Genomic DNA, 24,234 nt, shown 5'->3' with positions numbered 1-24,234 from the left:
GAAATGGCGCTCGTGGATTTTTTACACTGATGGCATGCAAAGACTAGTCCCCGTTGGAAGTCACTGAACTCTCCTCAACGACCCATTGTGTCGTTACTGTTTGGCTGCTGACAACACAGTATTCACTACCACCTTTTATACTGGCGCGTCTGCCTCTTATGATGTGTAGAGGTTAATTCCGCGTTATATAGGGGTGTCCGGGTACTTTCGCCAGATAATGAATAGGATGATAATAGCCAGATGTATTCAAATGCCGGTCCTAAGAACATTACTGCTGCCACTTCAGGTATTAAATACGATCTCGACAAATAATGAAATTTTACTTATTGTCCGTGCACATAACAGTACAAAAAGTACCTGATAATGCATGCCAAAATTACTAACGACAGCTAAAAATGTCTGGCAGCATCTATGCTCTAACGAAGCGGGACATCGAGTCGACCAGACCTCTAATGAAAGATATGTGTGTGCCACTCAGTGCTGCTTCAGTTGTGTAACAATACCCATCAGTCGCAGTGGCTGGCTACTGGTGGCGTGGCAACCTCTTGGCATCCCACGACCAGATGTTTTCAGTGGATCAGAGATCTGGCGGGCGCGCTGGTAACCATCTGCATTCATGTTTGTTACGACAGTAGGGAAAATGGAGTCTTGCATTATCTTATTTTTCTATTTTTTCTTGGAGACCTCGAAAGTATAATACAGCCAGCGGTCTTAGTGCAACAGAAATGTGGCAGATGCAATCTAAATTACCAGCCACGGGAACCAAAGGTGATACTGTTGTGTTCACCGTGCCACAACGTATCACACCACAATGTGCTGGGCTCATATGATGATGAAGAATGCAAATATGGCAATGTCCGTTCTCCTCGGAGCCCTCGTTCGTGGAAAGCCGGTCATAAAGCTGTAAACAGAACTCGTCTGGAAGCACAACGTGGTGCTATTCTTGTGTCCAACACTGTCGTTGGGCATACCTTTCTCAGCGAGGCTTTCTTCACAGCCAAGTCACGGGAACGTTGGCCACTGTGCTGCCAGCACATTGGGTTCCAGATGTTTCGAATTGTTTGTGTGGCTACTTACCTTGCTGCAGACAAGGTACGTGATGTAGGTGTACGATCCTGGATGGATGAGTGAATAATATGTCCGTCCTTTTGGATGCTAGTCACGTTTGGTCATTGACATCCTGCATGACATTGAGCATCCCCCCCTCCCTCCTCCCCCAGCTTATTGGTTCTGTTTGACTCGTCATTGCACAGCAATTACTGTAGAACGTTAAACTGCAGTCTTGACAGTCCACGTTTCTCTTACATAAGGCATAACATGATCTTCTCCCAAATAACGAACATTCAAATGCAATTTCGGAATGAGAAATCCGCCGTATAATCTTTGCTTGTGTACGAAGTGCATGAGGCTATCCCCCATCTACGTTGTGCAGCTGTGTTACAGTGCTGATCATTTTCATATCGAAGCTATAGTTCAGTGAAACTCAATTTTACGTTCGTTGCATACTGGCTTCATTGTGTTGCAGTTTTAATGGTCGGTAGTATAATTTATATTAACAGAGCTTGAAGTTTGTCTGCTTATGTTGAAGATAATTACATATCGTCAGCATAGACTTTTTGATATGTGATAACTTATGAAATAATGTCTTGTGATTGTACCACACATTGAATTATTATGGTCGTGGGAATTGAGAGTTTGACTGTTACCATAAATGTTGCTCGCATGTGCCACAGCCCATATACTTGCTGTATGGCAACACATGCACTGTGGTTATAAATGTCGAGGGTCAATTGAACTAAAGTTTGATTTAAATGTTTCACTTTTAGTCTTACTATAATTTCTTAATCTCGTGATTATTCACTGACGTAGCTGTGTTAAACAGTTACACACAGTTGTAGACTTATTAGCCTACCGCCACGATAGTGTTGCTGAAAGGTGGTGTCGGTTTCTGTCGGCAGTTCCGGTGGAGGCGACGGCGTTCCTGGGCGCTGTGGCAGCCTTCGTCGTGCTGCTGCTGGTGTTCTTCCTGTACCTCAACAAGAAGTGGTGCTTCTATGGCGTGGGCGGCTTTCCTTGCTGTGACGAGCCGCTTGGCACCCGTACAGGACGTGCCAGCCACCACCTCGGTGAGTAACACATACACACAGCCGAAAAATCAGCTTATAAATCTCTTACACCTGCTGATTGTCTTTTCAAGATAAATTCATTCGTAGTGAATAAAAGTTTTCTGCTAGCAAAAAAAGGAGATAAATAAATACACTTGCATTAGTGGCCTAAACGTTGGAAGTTTACACATGTGGTCACAGATCCAGAAGAATTTGATTGACCATGACAATGACTACAAAAGCCTACGCTTGCATAAATTCATTCAATGCAACACCGCTGCGTTTTCTGAAAAAAAGTCTAAGAAATTACAAAATACTATAAACTACCGAAATGTTTTCATGGATCATTAGAACGAGTAACATGTGTGACATAAAATTCATATACATCTCATATATTACAAAAACATGTGTGTTTGTATGTGTGTTCCATATCTCCTTGTAAACCACTCGATAGGTATCAGCCAAAGCTGATACACAGGCCACTAACTGTCTCGAAAAAAGGTCCACCCAGCACCCTTAGGTGTGGGGATGGCCTTGAAAAGGGTTGGTAATGCCTGACAACTCGGCTGCCATGCACGACTAGCATGTTGTGTGTATGTTGTGTGTGTAGTCAGTAGTAGTAGTAGTAGTAGTAGTAGTAGTAGTAGATTAGTGTTTAACGTCCCATCGACAACGAGGTCATTAGAGACGGAGCGCAAGCTCGGGTGAGGGAAGGAGGGGGAAGGAAATCGGCCGTGCCCTTTCAAAGGAACCATCCCGGCATTTGCCTGAAGCGATTTAGGGAAATCACGGAAAACCTAAATCAGGATGGCCGGAGACGGGATTGAACCGTCGTCCTCCCGAATGCGAGTCCAGTGTGTGTAGTCAGAATGCATTATAGACAGTATACATGTGGAGCGACCGGGCTGAGTAGAAAGAGAAGGGAGGAGGAAATGGATAGTGATAGCAGAGAGAAGGATGTGAACAGAAAGAGGGAATAGGAAGACGTGGAAAGAGAGAGGGGCAGAAGTAGATCAGCAGAGAGAAAGGGAAAGGAAGAGGAAAGAAAAACGAGAAATGGTGATCAAAGAAACTGAAGGAAAAGAACAATAAAAGGAATTGAAGTTCGTGTGATCATCATACTTGCCGTAAAGAAAAGGAATATATACAGGGTGTCCCACATATCTTTGCCAGCTCACATATTTCCGAGAGAAACGAAAAGTGAAAAATGCAGTACACCGGGGATGTATCTGTGTAGGGAGCCACACAACGGGCAGGACGACCCAGACCATAAAAGTGAACAAACATCAAATGGCAAATGGCTCCGAGCGCTATGGGACTTAACAGCTGAGGTCATCAGTCCCCTAGAACTTAGAACTATTTAAACCTAACTGAGGACATCACACACATCCATGCCCGAGGCAGGATTCGAACCTGCGACCGTATCAGTCGCGCGGTTCCGGACTGCAGCGCCTAGAACCGCGTGGCGACCGCGGTCGGCTAAACAAACATCAATTTCTACATATAGTTACGTTTTTTGCAATGGCACATGTATATTTTTGCTATGGAAGTGAAAACCAGAGGTACAATTATTGATGGCAGACTTGGTTTCACTGCTCGAAACCTTATATCTTTTCGAATATTTAAACTTTAAATAACTCAAACGGTGTCACAGTTTCGCTGTATTGTTGTAATGTGGCCCACCTTCACCATCCTGAAGCCTGCTGTAGACATCCCATGGTCTGCACATTAAGGCAGAAACTGTGGAACTTTTGCCCTCCTGTAAAATGTATTTCAGTAGATACAAAGTTTAGAGCAGTGAAAATAAGTCTGCCTTCATTAATTCTGAGTCTTCCGAAGAAAAAACGTATATGTGCAGTTTAAAAAAACGTAATCTTGTGTAGAAAGTAATGTATGTTTACGTTTATGGACTGTACATTCCTGCTCATTGTGCGAGCCCCTCACATAGGTGTATCCCTGGCCAATTACATTTTTCACATATATGAGATGGCAGTGTTATGTGAGACACACATCTCCTCCACCCCCTCTCTCTTTTCATCTCCTCTACCGATTCTCTGTCCATTTCCTCCTCCTCCCTCTCGGTAACCATCTTCTCCTCTCGCCTTTCTCTGTTAATCTTCACCTCCCTATCTCTCTTTACATCTCGTCCTGCGCCCTCTCTCTATCCATCTTGTCTTCCCACTCTCTCTATGTATCTCCTACTTCCCTTCTCCATCTCGTCCTCACCCTTCTCTCAGTCCCACTCCCCTTCCCTCTGCCACTCTCCTCCTTCCCTTCCTCTATCCATCCATTTCTTCTCCTTCTATGTCTCCATCCCCTCCACCTTCTGTTTCTATCTATCTCTTCCTCTCCTCTCTCTGTCCATCACCTTCTCCCCCTTACCGAGAACGGTGGCACAGTGGTTAGCACACTGGAATCGCATTTGGGAGTACGTCGGTTCAATTCCGCATCCGGCCATCCTGATTTAGGTTTTCTGTGATTTCCCTAAATCGCTCCAGGCAAATGCCGGGATGGTTCCTTTGATAGGGCACGGCCGAATTCCTTCTCATCCTTCCCTAATTCGATGAGACCGATGACCTCACTGTTTGGTCTCTCCCCCCCTCCAAACAATCCAATCCAATCCAATACTTCTCCCCCTTCTCTCTCTCCATCTCGTCCTCTCACCTCTCTATGTCCATATCTACTTCCCCTCTCTCTATGTCCATTTTTAGCACCGGCCCTCTAAGACCACCTGTCTTGGAATCATATTTTTTTTTACTTTCCTTCTGAAAATTTTTTTACTTGCTTTACCTTCATTTGTGTTCTGCATTTCTGATTTTTATAATTTCTCGAGTGAATCTTGATATTAATATCTTTCCCCAACATACCTGAAGATCTATATGAAAAAGGTGCATGTTTTTTTGGACATGTTCAAAAGGACAGATACCATTAGTGATCTTGCAGCTCCCAAAGAACGAAATTACAGGGAAATTCAGACCTTTAGCTGCTTACAGGCGTTGATAAATATCAACGCGGTCTGTTGAAAATGTGTGCCCCTACCAGGACTCGAACCCAGGATCTCCTGCTTACATGGGCAGACGCTCTATCCGACTGAGCCACCGAGGACACACAGCATGGTGCGACTGCAGGGTTTTATCTCTGGCACGCTCCCTGTGAGACCCACACTTCCAACTTTCTGTCCACACACTACATTTGTAGTGCCCCTGCCCACCATACTCATTACTCGCGGCAGTCAATGTACCGATTCCCGTAAGAGTTCGGGCAATGGGAGTGCATCTGCACTGAAGAAGATCTTTGGCCAGTAAGCCTTATCTATATGAAGATGGTGTCTGTTCTTTTGGAGAGATTCTGAACTGATAACAAAGGAAGGCGAAGTTCCATTGCAATTTGAACAAGCACACTGCACGAGAGGTTTTTTTGTGCTAATCTCGAAAAACTAACACGTCAACGTAAATGTAGTCAGATGCGACTGATAAACGTTGCTTAAATTTAAAGCATATTGTAAGCTCACGTAACAAGTGTAATGCAGTATGATGAAAACCGCAGCCACACTCCAGTATTGTCATGCTTCAGATAAACTCATTTCCTCACTTAACATACGTGACTTGGCTGTATGATCCTGCATGACCGAGTGAACAGTGTCTGTCCTCTCAGGCGCAAGTCATGTGGGGTTGTTGAGATCCTTTATGGTGTTGAGTGTGGCTCTCCTGAACCCATCGATTCCATATTTGCATGACTCTCATGGGATCTCGACCAACGCGAACAGAAAGATCATGGAACGATAAACCACAGTCTCGATAGGCCACGGTTCTTCCATTGTCGGTTTCCAATATAAGCTAGGAGACATTCCTCCTTTTTATACGAGATACAGCACAGTCTTCTCACAAACAATCAACTTTCAAATCCGATTTCGTAATGAGAAACTCTCTAAGTTTTATTCATCTGTGGATCACTTGTGACACTGGACATGTCATGCTATTATAGTTTAAGAACAAACAAATAAAGACATAACGGTTACATACACGTATTTACATACTAAAAAGTCTAGTTTGAGAAAGACGGGACAGGTAGTCGGTCGTGAGCTTACAATTGGAGCCATAATAGCATTTGCTTGAAGTAATTTAAGTGAACCACAGGAAATCTAAATGAGAACGGCCTGATGAATATTTGTAGCCTGCATCCTGCCTAACACAAGGTGACTTTGTTTAAACTAATGCTACGTCATTCCTGAATGTAAAGTACCATTTTTCAAGTTAGTTAATTAATAATATAAGAAGCTAGTGCTACATTCTCCAATTATTTCTCACTACTAATCACTGCACACATTACACACAATACACACACAGTATTGCACAGCATTACGCAAGCTATCATCTGACGTCAGGACTATAGCGACGATGTTTCGATTTCATTTGCTTGCACGAAGAACTTAGTCAACATCCCTTTACAAAAAGTGAGTTGAGCTCACACAAAGGATAAGGTGTTAGTATTATACATTGTAGAGCTTTGGAAGAAACTTTTTTCCAAAAAAAGGAAAAAAAGAGTGTAATGCAAAAGCCTTTTGTCAAGTGACAGGGATGTTTCATTGTTATTATTTACTTCACGCACATTTTCTGACAAACTCTTACTATGTATTGTCTATGTAATCCTTCAGGGTATATAATGTATTGCTTAACTAATATTTTAACTGCCTTTTTAAACAAGTTTTTTACTAATCCTATAATCTCTCTGGGAAAATTACTGTACAATTTCTTTATAGAAAATGCTCTTTGAGTTTCATTTCTATTCGCTATTTGTCAATGTAAGTTTAGTCTATATCTAGTTTCCTCATCACGGACGAATGTTTGTGCAGTAACTGTCAAGGTTATTATTGATGTACGTAACACATAGGTGTATATAATGAGATGGCTTGGTTAAAATCATCAATGTTTTGAACAAAAATTTACAAATAGCCCTATTACTATTTGTCGCTATTGTTTTATGACCCATCACCAAAGTTTGAAAACAGTGTACATATTTTGTACATTAGTTCCACAGAAAAGAATTTTGCTGCTAAGAACTGAGTGTACATATGAATAGTGTGTAAAAGACACTCGCTATTAAACACTAATGAGAGGTTTTTAAAGGAATATCATGCTGATAGCATTTTGTTGCAAGTACTTTTGTCCACACCACTTGTATTAGCTATACAATCTGTAATACGTGCATTTAATTTAACACTGTCGTCTTCCTTTTTGAAACTGATATTTATCTCAGTTGATTTCTTTATGTTCATTACACTGAAGCGCCAAAGAAATTGGTATAGACATGCGTATCGAAATACAGAGATATGTAAACAGGAAGAACACGGTACTGCGGTTGGCAACGCGTATATAAGACAACAAGTATCTGGTGCAGTTGTTAGATCGATTACTGCTGCTGCAATGGTAGGTTATTAAGATTTAAGTGAATTTGAAGGTCGTTTTACAGTCGGCGCACAAGCGATGGGACACAGCATCCCCAAGATAGCGATGAAGCGGTTATTTTGCCGTACGACCATTTCACGAGTGTACCGTGAATATCAGGAAGCCGGTAAAACATCAAACGTCAGACATCGCTGCAGCCGGAAAAAGATCCTTCAAGAACGGGACCAACGACGAGTGAAGCGAATCGTTTAACGTGACAGAAGTGCAAGCCTTTCGCAAATTGCTGCAGATTTCAATGCCGGGCCATCAACAAGTGTCAGCGTGCGAACCATTGTCGATATGGGCTTTCGGAGCCGAAGGCCCACACGTATACCCTTGATGACTGCACGAGACAAAGCCTTGTGCCTCCCTTGGGCCCGTCAATACCGACATTGGACTGTTGATGACTGGAATCATGTTGCCTGGTCGGACGAGTCTCCTTTCAAATCGTATCGAGTACGTGCACACGCATGGAGACAACCTCATGAGTTCATGGCATCTGAGCAATGAACTGTTCAAGCTGTGGAATCTCTGTAATGGTGTGGGGCGTGTGCAGTTGGAGTAATACGGAACACTATACGTCTAGATATGACTCTGTCAGGCAACATGTATGTAAGCATCCTTTCTGATCACCTGCATCCATCCATTCACGCCGATTGTGCATTCCGACGGACTTGGGCAATTCCAACAGGGCAATGCGACACCCCAAACGACCAGAGAATTGCTACAGAGTGGCTCCAGGAACACTCTTCTGAGTTTAAACACTTCCGTTTGCCACGAAACTTATCAGACATGAACATTATTGAGCACGTCTTCACCCCTTCGTACTCTTGCGGATTTATGGACAGCCCTGCAGGATTCATGGTGTCATTTCCTGCAGCACCACTTCAGACATGGCACGTCGTGCGTGCTCGCGGGGGCCCTACACGATATTAGGCAGGTGCACCAGTTTCTTTGGCTTTTCAGTGTATAAATTTACTGTTTTCTCATTGACTGTTCTATTGCTGTCATCAAGGAAGAAAACTTTTTCCCCATGATTAACATTATTCGGAAAGTCATTTAAGTAAATGGGGAACAGTGTTAGTCTTAACATGCTACTCTGAGAAACTCCTATATTAATGTATTTTGGTTTTGACAAGCGTATCAGTGAGGTTTTGTCCTAATTTGACGTTTGTGATATCTCTACTCCTTGTGCCCTATCGGCTAGGTATGATTGGAACCAGTCATTAGTTATGCCTCTTAATCCTAACAATTCCAGTTTATTCAATAGAATCTTTTGGTTAGTACTCAGTAATATCAAAAACCTTATAGTAATCGAAGAATATACCTTTATATAGCTGAGAACTGATTGTTTGTGTGCCACATTTGGTTGAAATCGATCCAGGGGTTTTGGAGAAAATCCCTGACGTACACTCTCACGAGGCACAGACCTTACCTATTTTTAATAATCTGGAAAGTTCGCTTATTCGAATGAGTCAGTGATTATGTTTGTTAAGGAGATAGTATATTTGTTTTTTGGAACTTTTATTTAATTTCTCTGAAACATTTGAAAAATCATCACTGACAGAGTTTGCTAGTGTGGATTATTTATTACATTAACACCGTTCTTTACCAGTATGCTGTTATGTTTTTGTTTGTTTCTCCCCATTTCCTGTTTATTGTTTTTCCAGACTTCTCTGCTTTTATTCTCTGCATTGCGTATTATTTTGTCATTAAATATTTTTTTTTTGCAGCACCCTCCTATACATCTTTTATTGAACACGGTAGTAATTCAAAAAATCTGGCTCATTGTGGCTCTGTTTCATGGAACTTAGGAACTTAAGGCTCCGGGAGGACTTTCTACTGCCTGCTGTCCTTTTGTTTTTATTAGGAATTCCTACTGACGTGGCAACCCTTAGAAATGTCTTCTCAAAGTTCAGTTTAAATAATATACAGAACATTTTGTATTTGTATAGGTTTCTCTAACACTTCAGTCCAACTTTGGTTAGCTAATTCTCTTGAAAACTCCTGCATTTCGAGTTACGATAAAAGTCTTTTGTAGTCCTACAGTTCAAGTATTTCTCCCACATCCGATTTTACGGTTATTATTTGGCAGAAGTGGCCTAAGAGGCCAAGATCATTTGTAGTCACATTATACTTTTCCCTGTCCATGTTTGGGGCTACATGATAAATTACCGATGCCACCGTTGCACTGTTGATTAACAGTGACATACTGAAATTGCTAAGGACATCTGTGAGAGTACTGATAGTTGAATCTGCGATTTTTTATGTTTATATCTCTACACAAAATTAAGTTAAATTTTGTGATTAATGCTTTATCTGGAGAATCTGTTGATTTATTAAAAAAAAAGTGTCCATGCCACCACTAGGTGATTGATACGTACACTAAATGGTTGATGTCAAAGCCTGGTAATTCAATGACTGATATTTCAAAGTGTTTCGTGCTAAGGTCATGTCTCGACTTCAACTGTACTAGCGACCCACCCGCTCATTTCATGGGTGATACTGTATGTCTACGGTCAGACGAGTTCTCTGCCGTAGCGGTAGTAAATTTTATACACAAACCTTTCTCGTGGCTCAGTCTACCTATTGGAGAAAACCGTATCAAAATCCCGACAGCAGTTCACAAGATTGGCCTTCACATACAGACAAACGCAGCGACCGACACTAATTTATGACATGTATAGGTGGTCTTCCACCCTTTGAGGAAGTTCTACAGGAAGTATTTTTTCTCTCATACGTCTATAAAACTAAATGATGGATTTGTGTGTCTCTATAATAAAATTCAGCGACCCAAACTACTGTGCAATTCAAAGATTGGAACTCAATTCCAAACTGCTGTATTTTTTTATTGACTGCGTGTAGTACAGCAATTCTGGAACGTGGACAATCTTCAAGAGAAGTATAATACTGCTGAATTCAGCCACCCATTTCTTAAGCGGGGTTACCAATGGCATGAAATACCATCCTCGCACCACTATCTTCACATGCAAGTTAGCGTTTCTACTGCTCGAAGCTGGAAAAACTACTTCCACGAATTTCAAGGTGACGACAAGTGAATTTATTCGTTGAGAATTTAATTTGGTCTGAGCTTTTAGCAAAAGAGATTATAGTGACGCTGACGAAGAGAAAACTGTCCTATACATGTTGGTTATGGAAAGGAATATCTGCTAGGAATTGTTATGGGACATGCAACACGATAATAAGGGATCTATTTGCTGAGAACGAAGTTTCGTTCGAAAATCATTTTCGAATGACCAAAATAAATTTTGAATTCTCTTTTCTGCCTCTATCCGTACTCATATGAGAGGTGCTGTGTCAGCTGGCACTAAAATAAAGTAACAATGCGATATCTGGTTACTAGACACACTTTGTCATCAATGCAACACACGTAACGCATTTCGAAGAGCAATAACAATACATTTTTATTTGAAGTACTGGGTTCTATCTACAACACGCTGAAAGTAAGATTTTTGTCTCAATAATTCTGTTTCGTTTTTATTTTTAAAGTTAGTCCAGGTTTACATAGGTCACAGACGCTGCAAACATAACATATCCTTTGCTCATTAACGGCACTTAGCTTCGTAGCCAAACTTTGTACTAGTATGCAGAAAAGCCATTACTAAGTGACTGCATCAATACACTCACATACACTTCTAATTAGAGCAAAAAATTGCTTTAAATTTCTAAAGACACAAATAAATTTTGTGTTTCCATTTCATTGTAATATTTACACTCAATGACTACAGGGAAACGTTATTATCATTACACTGAAATAAAGACTACCTTTATAGTACTGACTGTTCTGCAGTGGTAAGAATCTCAGCAAGTCCACGCTCTCACGTGTAACACTTTTCGAATTCGTTTCGACGCTTTAAATGATACAGTGTCACTTCGTTGCATATAAGTGTTTATAAGGAATTGATAATGATAGAACGAGATACCTGTCGCATGATTTGGGTACATATTGCCTTCACAGAAAAATACATATTGCTTTCACAGTATAATACGTATTGCACTTTGCAAAGTTTCCATTTATTTAGGCGAAGAGTGAGTACATTATTTTACCTTGTCAAATGCTCACGTATGTAAATAAATGATTCATCGCCTGTACATTCGAACGAACAAATGCAGAATGAGAGCAGATCTACCCACCGACAGTTGCTGAAGTTCGTAGGCAATGGCAGTGGTTTCGTGCAAGAAAGTTAAAATCCTTTTAACTTTCCTTACTTATACGTTGGTTGGCTTGACAGTGTGCAAGCTGCGTGTTTCCTTACGCCAGCTGACTTGCGCAACTGGTGGTGGGGACATTCACGTATAAGTAATTCATGTTTGTGGATACCTGGCTATAACTGTTGAAATGCAGGTATGGTATGCTTTGAGTCGGTCTATTTGAACGAAACTCACATTACATGTCTGCTTTAAAACCCAATAAGCGTTAAAATATTCAATTCGACACTTGACTTCCACTATTGCGAAAGATGTATTAACACAATAAAAACATTATTTCTTTATATCAGCGCATATTTTGTGGGATGTCAAGAGATTTCCACACGACCGTCGACAAACAACATACGGCAAGAATAGGTGAGTGATGGTGCGATAATATCTGATAGATATTGTGTTCCAAGCGATGTACAGGGTGTAAATGTTAAGTTGACAAACCAAAATAACTGGAAAAATAAGCTTCACACGAAAAAAAGTGTAGAATCCAAAGTTGATTACTTTAGAGGGGCTCATCTGCTGGTGCTAAAAGTAGCCCGCGACCCCAGCCTCCTGGGGGTGGGGCGGGAGGCAACTTTAAAATTTCAAATGGGAAGCCCCATTTTTTATTGCAGAATCAGATTCTACATAAAAAACTACGTACGTCTTAAACATTTGTTTTGATTCTTGGTAGTTGGCGCTGTAATTCAAGAAAATCCATGTTCTCATTTTTTCGTGGAAAATGTTTGGAGATAGATAAAAAATACTTATTTACTTCGTAAATTTTGATTCGCTAAAACTAAAACTCTCCCTCTCTCCCCATAGGGTGGGGTTTGAGAGAGAGGAATTAGAGTTTTACAAATGTTGAAATTTGCGGAAAAAATTATTATTTGGGTCAACATTTTTTCGTGTGAAGCTTATTTTTCGAGTTATTCTGGTTTGACAACTTAAAATTTACACCCTGCATAATAGGGGCAGGATTTTGATACGTGAGGTTTTTTATTTTATTTATTCGTATGGTTCACATTCACTTTGAAAATACCGGTATATAACAGTATATGTACATAACAAGAATGCGAAAATAGAAAGCTAAATGTCAATTTATAAATTCCTAGTCCATACAAGAGCTGTGTCATCAGCTTTTATGAGGTCGTTCCAATTCCCCTGATAGGAACGCTAGGGGCATTCATCTCTAATGTGCTAGGCTGTCTGGTTCGGAGCCCCGCTGTCACCTTCCTGGAACTCTGTAGCACCTCATTCGTAAGGACAGTCGGCGCATCGTCCATGCCCCGTGCGAACTGTGTTCAGTTTGACCCATAGTTTCCTGTCTAGTTCTGTGCCAGCGGTATCACAATTACACTTTCGGAACTACTTACGGTCTTTAGGATTTTCAATAAGTTGACAGTTCTGATCCCACAGCTCTCTCAACCCGATGTTACTGGCATCCAGCTGTTCTGCTTGCAATAATGGTGGGTTTCTTGAATGGAGTCTATTTCGTCGTAGACTTGGTACGTCTTCCTGTATGGGTTATTATTGCAGATTCCCCTGTAGCTTGCGATATTCCCTAAGCAAGGCCCAGCTTCTACGGATTGCGAGTGGATAGATGTTGCTCAGTAGAGGAAGTCAATAAATCGGTATTGGTCGGATTGTCCCAGTTACTAACAGTATAGTGTGGTTCAACTGGACGTCGTTCGACTTGGTAGGGTAGCTGTTTAGCCACACCGGGGCACAATACTCGGCTCCTGAGAAGACCAGCACAGTGGATGATGTGCGCAAGATAGCTGCTGAAGATCCCCATGTCGTTCCACACAATTTTTGAATAATATTGTTAAGATTTTTTATATTGGCAGCAGTAATTTGAAGATGTTTTCTATGTGAAAGGGTGGGGTCAAGGGTGTCTCCAGGATACTTAGGGTCTTGCTATGGCAAAGAGTGTTTACGTTAAGTTTCACCCTGAGGTCCACGTTAGCTAATTTGTTGTTCAGATAAATGTACATGTTTCAGTTTTACTTGTACTGAGTTAATGTCGTCTGGCAAGACAGCTTAAACGCGAGAAACAGACCACGTTTTATCAGTGGTCTTGCTACAGAAAGAATCCAGCAAGCTAGATTATGAAGTAAGCTTAGTAAAAGTGTTATTCGTGTTGGAATACGAAGTAAGAGACTTATGAGGCGTACTTCCAACAAAGGCGGCCCTGCAAAGCCGAATAAAGCAGTAGGTTCGAGGGCATCGTGAACCTTTCAGCTTCGACAGCCTCGGCAGCAGCAAAGACTAAGTACAGAGAAGGCGCTTGCGGCAGTGCGAAGTTGGCAGCACGAGTGGAGAGCCGTGCCCGCTCAGCGGCATTCGTGGCCACGCTAGCAAACCTCATCCTGCAGCAGTGTGCACACTCGGCATTTAGTACAGCGCTTCCCGGTGCGTGCATAGACACATGAGAATCTTAGTTCTGCGCAGCGTACGTAACATAAATTACAGGACAATTCACTAAAAAATCCCACTTTCTGAAGATTATAAGTATCAGACATTACAAGGAATGCAAATATTCCTTAGTCTATAAAGAAACAATTATTTTAACGGTCTCTTTGAACAATATTATCGGTCAATTACCATCCATAATTGATCACACACTTTTGAAACCATTCACAGGAGCTACCCGAAACTTAAAATATTTTTCTTTACTACACAGTCCCAGTTATCTTTACGCGTGGCCGCTTTCGCCCGTCTCAAATGGCTATCTTCAGATCCAGTCGCCGCACAGGAGTGACAACACGTGGTCCTTCAGCACAGCAACTATCTGGAGACGGCTATGACTGTCGGAAAAGTACAAGTAATTCTCTACTTTAACAGTCACAGCGTCCCCAGACTGTAAAACCAATGCCGCAATTTGTAGTATTTATGACTCTACGGGTCATCGCGGGCATAATGGCGTCTTCGTCTGGCTGTATTTGTTTCCTTAACCGTCCAGTAGTATCAGCGTGACTGTCGTCGACATTAGTTACAAGGAATTTGCAAGGGAAAAAAATTACACAGAATCGTAATAGGTCATTAGATTGGTAAAACTTAGATATCACACAACCAGTTCGATGACTGGTGAGCATTTCTCACAAAATCGTGTGTGAGTAATGAAAAGTGAGCGTAGAGGCCCCGTTGTATTGAAAGGAAAGGTTGTCCGTCTTCGATCACAGTATAAACTTTATGTTATGTGTCCGCCTGCGTAGCTGAGACAAAATGAGTAATGTATAAATAACTGAATATTAATATCGCAATCAGTTGTATTCTGGCCACGATACAGTTTATTTGAATGTTTTGGACTGCTGAAAGTTTTGTAATACGTGGCACCATTTTGTACTCCGTGGTGGCAAACAAGCTAAAGTGACAATTTTTTAATAGTGGTGAAGTGTTTGCCTGCCATGCAGCGGTCCCGGGTACGATTCGCGACCGGGTTGTAGATTTTCTCCGCTGGAGGACTGGGTCTTATGTTGTTCTTCTCATCCTTTCGTCACCATGACTGGCGCCCAACTCGCCCAATGTGGCGTCGACTGAAATAATACTTGCAACTTGGCAGCCGAACTTTCGCGGTTGGAGCCTCCCGGCCATTAATGCCACAATATCATTTCATTTCATTTCTTAGGTCATGTAGTAGTGTATTCAGATCTGAAGATACAGCTAATACCCAAAAAAACTCCAGCGAGATTCTGCTATGTCGGACCAGGCAAGATACGCAAAGGAACCTTTTTTTATATAAAAAAAATAAAGTTTACATCATACAGTGTGGTTGTATTCCAAAGACCGACTGTAGCATTCTTGTCAAATCGATCACAGATACAAATGACAGTAGCATTAACGCCGTGAAGATGATGTGTTGATGCCCTCAGCGTTTCAACGTTCCCATTTATCCTAATAATCCGATGTCTCTAATCCATGTCGCCTAGGATTTTTTTACCAGTATTGTTCTTACGACTTGTTACATAACTGGGAGCTATACACCATTCGTTGTAGATACGTCGGATAGTCGACACTGATACATGAACAAATCGGCCAACTGCATTCACAGTGCGGTTGCAGGCACGTCGAAACACGGTAGCTACTTTATATCAACCCGTTGCGCTTCCTCGTCGACCCACCTCATTTCGCTAATTGTATGCAACCGACTGGAACATACACTACCTGATCATAAGTATCCGGACACCCTTATGTAATGTAGGACTGACCTCCAGCTGTCATGAGAGGCAAGCCCACGAGTATACATGGAAGATGCTACATTGTGTTGTCAGTAGAGAAGCAGAATATACTGGTCAGGAAACTCAGTCAGTGACTTTGAATGTGAAACAGTCATTGGATATCACCTGAGTAATAAACCCATCAGGGACATTTCTACATTTCTAAGGCCACGGAAGTTAACTGTTGGTGACGGGCGGTCGCTGTGGCCCAGCGGTTCTAGGCGCTTCAATCCGGACCCGCGCTGCTGCTGCGGTCGCAGGTTCGAATCCTGCCTCGGGTATGGATGTGTGTCATGTCCTTAGGTTAGTTAGGTTTAAGTAGTTCTACGTCTAGGGGACTGATGACCTCAGATGTTAAGTCCCATAGTGCTTAGAGCCATTTCAACCATTTGATGGTGATGTGACTGAGGAGTGCAAGTGCAAAGGAACAACCACATCTAAACCAAGACCAGTGATGCCTCACGTACTGACGAACAGGACCATCGACCATTGCGGAGGGTGGTTGTAGAAAATCGGATGAAATCAGCGGAAGGAATCACCTGTGAGTTCCAAAGTTCTACATGCAGTCCAGCTGGTACAATCACAGCGCGTATGAAGGTAAATACACTCCTGGAAATTGAAATAAGAACACCGTGAATTCATTGTCCCAGGAAGGGGAAACTTTATTGACGCATTCCTGGGGTCAGATACATCACATGATCACACTGACAGAACCACAGGCACATAGACACAGGCAACAGAGCATGTACAATGTCGGCACTAGTACAGTGTATATCCACCTTTCGCAGCAATGCAGGCTGCTATTCTCCCATGGAGACGATCGTAGAGATGCTGGATGTAGTCCTGTGGAACGGCTTGCCATGCCATTTCCACCTGGCGCCTCAGTTGGACCAGCGTTCGTGCTGGACGTGCAGACCGCGTGAGACGACGCTTCATCCAGTCCCAAACATGCTCAATGGGGGACAGATCCGGAGATCTTGCTGGCCAGGGTAGTTGACTTACACCTTCTAGAGCACGTTGGGTGGCACGGGATACATGCGGACGTGTATTGTCCTGTTGGAACAGCAAGTTCCCTTGCCGGTCTAGGAATGGTAGAACGATGGATTCGATGACGGTTTGGATGTACCGTGCACTATTCAGTGTCCCCTCGACGATCACCAGTGGTGTACGGCCAGTGTAGGAGATCGCTCCCCACACCATGATGCCGGGTGTTGGCCCTGTGTGCCTCGGTCGTATGCAGTCCTGATTGTGGCGCTCACCTGCACGGCGCCAAACACGCATACGACCATCATTGGCACCAAGGCAGAAGCGACTCTCATCGCTGAAGACGACACGTCTCCATTCGTCCCTCCATTCACGCCTGTCGCGACACCACTGGAGGCGGGCTGCACGATGTTGGGGCGTGAGCGGAAGACGGCCTAACGGTGTGCGGGACCGTAGCCCAGCTTCATGGAGACGGTTGCGAATGGTCCTCGCCGATACCCCAGGAGCAACAGTGTCCCTAATTTGCTGGGAAGTGGCGGTGCGGTCCCCTACGGCACTGCGTAGGATCCTACGGTCTTGGCGTGCATCCGTGCGTCGCTGCGGTCCGGTCCCAGGTCGACGGGCACGTGCACCTTCCGCCGACCACTGGCGACAACATCGATGTACTGTGGAGACCTCACGCCCCACGTGTTGAGCAATTCGGCGGTACGTCCACCCGGCCTCCCGCATGCCCACTATACGCCCTCGCTCAAAGTCCGTCAACTGCACATACGGTTCACGTCCACGCTGTCGCGGCATGCTACCAGTGTTAAAGACTGCGATGGAGATCCGTATGCCACGGCAAACTGGCTGACACTGACGGCGGCGGTGCACAAATGCTGCGCAGCTAGCGCCATTCGACGGCCAACACCGCGGTTCCTGGTGTGTCCGCTGTGCCGTGCGTGTGATCATTGCTTGTACAGCCCTCTCGCAGTGTCCGGAGCAAGTATGGTGGGTCTGACACACCGGTGTCAATGTGTTCTTTTTTCCATTTCCAGGAGTGTAGAATGGGATACAATCGTTGAACAGCTCTTCGTAAGCGGCACATTTCTCAAAGCTAGCGACGCTTGATGCGGCGTAAGGGCGGCGCCACTGGGCAGTGGATGACTCGAAACGAGTGGTCTGGAATGATGAATCGCGCTATATCTTGTGGCAATCCGATGGAAGGCTTTGGGTTGGCGAATCCCTGGAGAACGTTACCTGCCGTCATGCGTAGCGCCTACAGTGAAGTACAGAGGTACCTTGGTACGGGGTTTTTTCGTGGTTAGGGTGTGGTTCTCTTACTGCGCTTAAGAAAACGGTAAATGCATTGGGATATGAACACATTTTACAACATCGTGTGCTGCATAGAGTACAGAAAGAGTTCGGATTGCTTGCATGAGCATGACAGTGCACCCTGTCATAAGGCACCATCTGTGAGGCAATGGTTTGATAATAATAAGATTCCTGCAAAAGACTGGCCAACGCAGAATCGCGACACGAACCCAGTGGAACATCTTACATGAGTTAAAATGTCAACTTCGCTCCGGATCCCAGTGTCCAACAGCAGTGCCTTGTCTGGGTTAGACTCCTGAGAAAGAATGGGTTGCCATACCTCTACAGACATTCAGACGTCTACACCTACACCTACATGTACAGGGTGATCCATCGATAGTCACTGGGCTAAATATCTCACGAAATAAACATCAAACGAAAAAACTACAAAGAACGAAATTCTTCTATCTTGAAGGGGGAAACCAGATGGCGCTATGGTTGGCCCGCTAGATGGCGCTGCCGTAGGTCAAACGGATATCAACTGCGTTTTTTAAAATAGGAACCCCCATTTTTTATTACATATTCGTGTGGTACGTAAAGAAATATGAATGTTTTGGTTGGACCGCTTTTTTCGCTTTGTGATAGATGGCGCTGTAATAGTCACAGACGTATAAGCACGTGGTGTCACGTAACATTCAGCCAGTGCGGACGGTATTTGCTTCGTGATACATTACCCGTGTTAAAACGGACCGTTTTCCAATTGCGGAAAAGGTCGATATCGCATTGATGAATGGCTATTGTGATCAAAAGGCCCAACGGGCGTGTGCTATGTATGCTGCTCGGTATCCTGGACGACATCATCCAAGTGTCCGGACCGTTCGCCGGGTAGTTAGGTTATTTAAGGAAACAGGAAGTGTTCAGCCACCTGTGAAACGTCAACCACGACCTGCAACAAATGATGATGCCCAAGTAGGTGTTCTAGCTGCTGTTGCGGCTAATCCGCACATCAGTAGCAGACAAACTGCGCGAGAATCGAGAATCTCAAAAACCCCGGTGTTGAGAATGCTACATCAACATCGATTGCACCCGTACCATATTTCTATGCACCAGGAATTGCATGGCGACGACTTTGAACGTCGTGTACAGTTTTGCCACTGGCCACAAGAGAAATTACGGGACGATGACAGATTTTTTGCACGCGTGCTAGTTAGCGATGAAGCGTCATTCACCAACAGCGGTAACGTAAACCGGCACAATATGCACTATTGGGCAACGTAAAATCCGCGATGGCTGCGACAAGTGGAACATCAGCGACCTTGGCCGGTTAATGTATATTGCGGCATTATGGGAGGAAGGATAATTGGCCCAGATTTTATCGATGGCAATCTAAATGTTGCAATGTATGCTGATTTCCTACGTAATGTTCTACCGATGTTACTACAAGATGTTTCACTGCATGACAGAATGGCGATGTACTTCCAACATGATGGATGTCTGGCACATAGCTCGCGTGCGGTTGAAGCGGTATTGAATAGCGTATTTCATGACAGGTGGATTGGTCGTCGAAGCACCATACCATTACCCGCACGTTCCCGGATCTGACGCCCCCGGATTTCTTTCTGTGGGGAAAATTGAAGGATATTTGCTATCGTGGTCCACCGACAACGCCTGACAACATGCGTCAGCGCTTTGTCAATGCATATGCGAACATTACGGAAGGCGAACTAGTCGCTGTTGCGAGGAATGTCGGTACACGTATTGCCAAATGCATTGAGGTTGACGGACGTCATTTCGAGCATTTATTGCATTAATGTGGTATTTACGGGTAATCACGCTGTAACAGCATGCGCCTTCTCAGAAATGATAAGTTCACAAAGGTATATGTATTACATTGGAACAACCGAAATAAAATGTTCAAACGTATCTACGTTCTGTATTTTAATTTAAAAAAACCTACCTGTTACCAACTGTTCGTCTAAAACTGTAGGCCGTATGTTTGTGACTATTACAGCGCCATCTATCACAAAGCGAAAAAAGTGGTCCAACTAAAACATTCATATTTCTTTACGTACTACACGAATATGTAATAAAACATGGGGGTTCCTATTTGAAAAAAAAACGCAGTTGATATCCGTTTGACCTACGGCGGCGCCATCTAGCGGGCCACCCATAGCGCCATCTGGTTTCCCCCTTCAAGCCTTGTAGTTTTTTCGTTTGATGCTTAATTCGTGAGATATTTGGCCCGGTCACGATCAATGGACCACCCTGTATACTCCGCGAACCACTTCACGGCGTGTGGCGGAAGGTAACCAGTACCACTACTAGCCATTTCCTTTCCTATTCCACTCGTAAATAGAACGAGGGAAAACGACTATCTACATGCCTCCGAATGAGACCTAACTTCTCGTATCTTATCTTCGTGGTCCCTACGCGCAACGTAGGCTGGAGACAACAGAACGGTTCAGCAATCAGTTCAAGTGGCGGTTCTCGGAATTTTCTCGATAGTGTTCTTCGGAAAGAACGTCGCCTTCCCTCCAGGGATTCCGATTTGAGTTCCTGAAGCATCTGCGTAATACCTGCGCGTTGTTCGAACCTACCTGTAACAAATCTAGCAACGTGTCTCTCAATTTCTGCGATGTCTTCCTTTAATCCAACCTGGTACGGTACCCAAATACTCGAGCAATACTCAAGAACAGGTCGCATTAGCGTCCTATATGCGGTCTCCTTTACAAATGAAGCACACTTTTCTAGAATTAACCCGATAAACTGTAGTCGATCATTTGCCTTTCCTACCACTATGCTCACATGCTCATTCCATTTAATATCGCTTTGATGCGTTACGCACAGATATTAAAACGACGTGATGTGTCAAGCAGGACACTACTAATGCTGTACCCGAACATTACGGGTTTGTTTCTCCTTCTCATCCGCATTAACTTAAATTTTTCTGTATACAGACTCACCCCATATTAATGTCCAATTACTGGTTTGCACGCACATTAAATCGGATGGTGTACAAAGCACTTCACTGCCGCGACTTACGCCGTCGGTGGTGGGTCACGTGATCGCGTGGTAGTACCAGTTCTACACGATCTGTGATTAGATTAGATTAGTACTTGTTCCATAGATCATGAAAACGACACTTCGTAATGATGTGGAACGTGTCAGGTTAATAAAAGGTGTCTATGCAAGATATTACATTACACAAAATATTACATGACAATTAATATTTTTAATTTTTTTGTTGCGAGGTGGAGAAATTACCCACTTACTATATCCAAAAATTCAGCTAATGAGTAGAAGGAGTTGCCATTCATAAATTCTTTTAATTTCCTTTTAAATGCTATATGCCTATCTGTCAGACTTTTGATGCTATTAGGTAAGTAACCAAAGACTTTTGCGGCAGCATAATTTACCCCCTTCTGAGCCAAAGTTAGATTTAACCTTGAGCAGTGAAGATCATCCTTTCTCCTATTGTCGTAGCCGTGTACACTGCTATTGCTTTTGAATTCGTTCGGATTGTTAATAACAAATTTCATCAGTGAATACATACATGTATTGTGAGGCTACAGTGAAGATCCCTAGCTCTTCATATAAGTGTCTGCAGGATGATCTTGGATGAACTCCAGCAATTATTTTGATTACATGATTTTGTGCAATGATCACTCTTTTACTCAGTGATGAGTTACCCCAGAATATGATGCCATAAGAAAGCAGAGAATGAAAATTGGAGTGGTGAGCTATTTACTCAGATGTATATCGCCAAAATTTGCAATGACCCTAATAGCATAAGTAGCTGAACTCAAACGTTTCAGCAGATCCTCAGTGTGTTTTTTCCAGTTCAACCCCTCATCAATGTATACACCTAGAAATTTTGAATATTCTACCTTAGATACCGATTTCTGATCGAAGTCTATATTTATTAATGGGGTCATTCCATTTACTGTGTGGAACTGTATATACAGTGTTTTGTCAAAGTTTAATGAGAGCCCATTTGCAGAGAACCACTTAATGATTTTCTGAAAAACATCGTTTACAATTTCAACAGTTAATTCTTGTCTGTTGGGTGTGATAGCTATACTTGTATCATCAGCAAAAAGTAGCAGCTTTGCATCTTCGTGAATATAGAATGGTAAGTCATTAATATGGCGCTCCAAAGCGACCAGTGCGCTCTTTGGAAGGGAGTCTAACATTTTGTCCGGCGAACTTAGAGTGCTGGTGCGTGTTTCTGTGCTTTGCAGGGAAGGCGTACTCGTACGAGGAGCCGGAGTCGAGCTCGGACAGCGAGGAGGACGTGCTGCGGCGGCTGCAGCGCTCCGCCAGCCTCCACTCCGTCGTGCACGGCGCCTCCTCACGTGAGTACACCCACTCCCACCTCCTGCTGCGGACCTACCTACTAGCACTGCCGATATTTTCAAAAATAAATACAACATATCGATATTTAAAGAAATGCCATTATCGGCCCTCAATATATCTGAAAATATTAACATTATATCGATATATCGAGGGAAAAAATATCGACGTACCGGCCAAAAGAAATATCGGCTGTACGTTGTAAATAAACTTCCAGTCTGAGAGATGTGTAAGTATTGATTTGTTATTACATATTTATACATTAACAAGCTAGCAGCCTGCATATCTCCGTTAGAGCAAGAACTGAAAGGAAAACGATGCACGTTCACGCTTGGCGATAACCACATTGCTAACAGTTTCGCAGGAGAGTTTCTGTGAAGTTTGGAAGGTAGGAGACGTGGAGCTGCCGGAAGTAAAGCTGTGAGGACGGGGCGTGAGTCGTGCTTGGGTAGCTCAGATGGTAGAGCACTTGCCCACGAAAGGCAAAGGTCCCGAGTTCGAGTCTCGGTCCGGCACACAGTTTTAATCTGCCAGGAAGTTTCAATGGTGACTGTATGTTAGTGACGTAATAAAAGGTGTCCAATGGGTCCGTCGTTCGGTTTCATCGCGTATCGGATTTGTCTCGAACACTTCATGTCGACTTCCCTGCTTTCCATTTCTGCAAACGCCAGCGAACTAGCAGTCGTAATATCAAAATTGCGTGGTGAAGAACGTTGCAATCTCTGTTGGTAGCGCCGAGCGCAGTTTACGTCAACATTTGCCCTCACATGTCTCCGACCACCGAAAATACCAATCTTGTCATTTAGATTTTTGTTCATCAGTTCCGACAACTGTTTCTGAACGATGCCGATGTGAAGAAATAGCAACTGGTGTGCTACTAGGGGCGTTTGAAAAGTCCGTGCAAAAATACAAACTACTTTTGTGTTTGGTGTAAGCCTTTTTTATTTTTCGACATAGTCTCATTTTAGACTTATACACTTCATCCAACTCTGTTCTAATTTGTTGATCCCTTCCGAATAATAGGAATTGTCCAAGTCTGCAATATAGCTATCAGTTCCTGTAATCATCTCCTCGTTTGAATAAAATCATTGTCCCACCAGCCATTTCTTCAAATTGGGGAACAAATAGTAGTCAGAGGGAGCCAAATCTGGAGAATAAGGGGGATGTGAAACGAGTTAGAATCCTATTTTCATTAATTTTGCGACCACAACTGCTGAGGTGTGTGCTGGTGCGTTGTCGTGATGGAAAAGGACTTTTTTGCGGTCCAGTCGTCGGCGTTTTTCTTGCAGCCCGGTTTTCAAACGGTCCAATAACGATGAATAATATGCACCTGTAATAGTTTTACCATTTTACAGATAGTCGATGCGGATTATCCTTCGCGAATCCCAAAAGACGGTTGCCATAACCTTTCCTACCGAAGGAATGGCCTTCGCCTTTTTTGGTACAGATTCTCCCTTGGTAACCCATTGTTTAGATTGTTGTTTGGTCTCAGGAGTATAGTAATGTATCCATGTTTCATCCGCAGTGACGAAACTATGCTTAAAGTCTTGTAGACTCTTCCTGAACAACTGCAAACCATCCTTACAACACTTCACACGAATCCGTTTCTGGTCAAGCATGGGTAATCATGGA

General features: G+C 43.2%; 1 protein-coding gene across 1 annotated transcript in view; it reads left to right on the top strand.

The window, feature by feature from the left end:
* The window catches only part of LOC124556458 (synaptotagmin-14), a 579,934-nt gene that overhangs the window by 451,037 nt on the left and 104,663 nt on the right, over nucleotides 1-24,234 (top strand). The window contains exons 2-3 of the mRNA XM_047130444.1: nucleotides 1,959-2,126; nucleotides 22,491-22,604. Coding sequence (XP_046986400.1) covers nucleotides 1,959-2,126; nucleotides 22,491-22,604 — 282 coding nt within the window. The remainder of the gene's footprint in view (nucleotides 1-1,958; nucleotides 2,127-22,490; nucleotides 22,605-24,234) is intronic.

Source organism: Schistocerca americana, chromosome 1 (assembly GCF_021461395.2).
Source record: "Schistocerca americana isolate TAMUIC-IGC-003095 chromosome 1, iqSchAmer2.1, whole genome shotgun sequence".
NCBI classification, from domain to species: domain Eukaryota; kingdom Metazoa; phylum Arthropoda; class Insecta; order Orthoptera; family Acrididae; genus Schistocerca; species Schistocerca americana.
The sequence above is the reverse complement of the archived record's forward strand: the minus strand, read 5'-3'. Positions and strand labels throughout refer to the sequence as shown.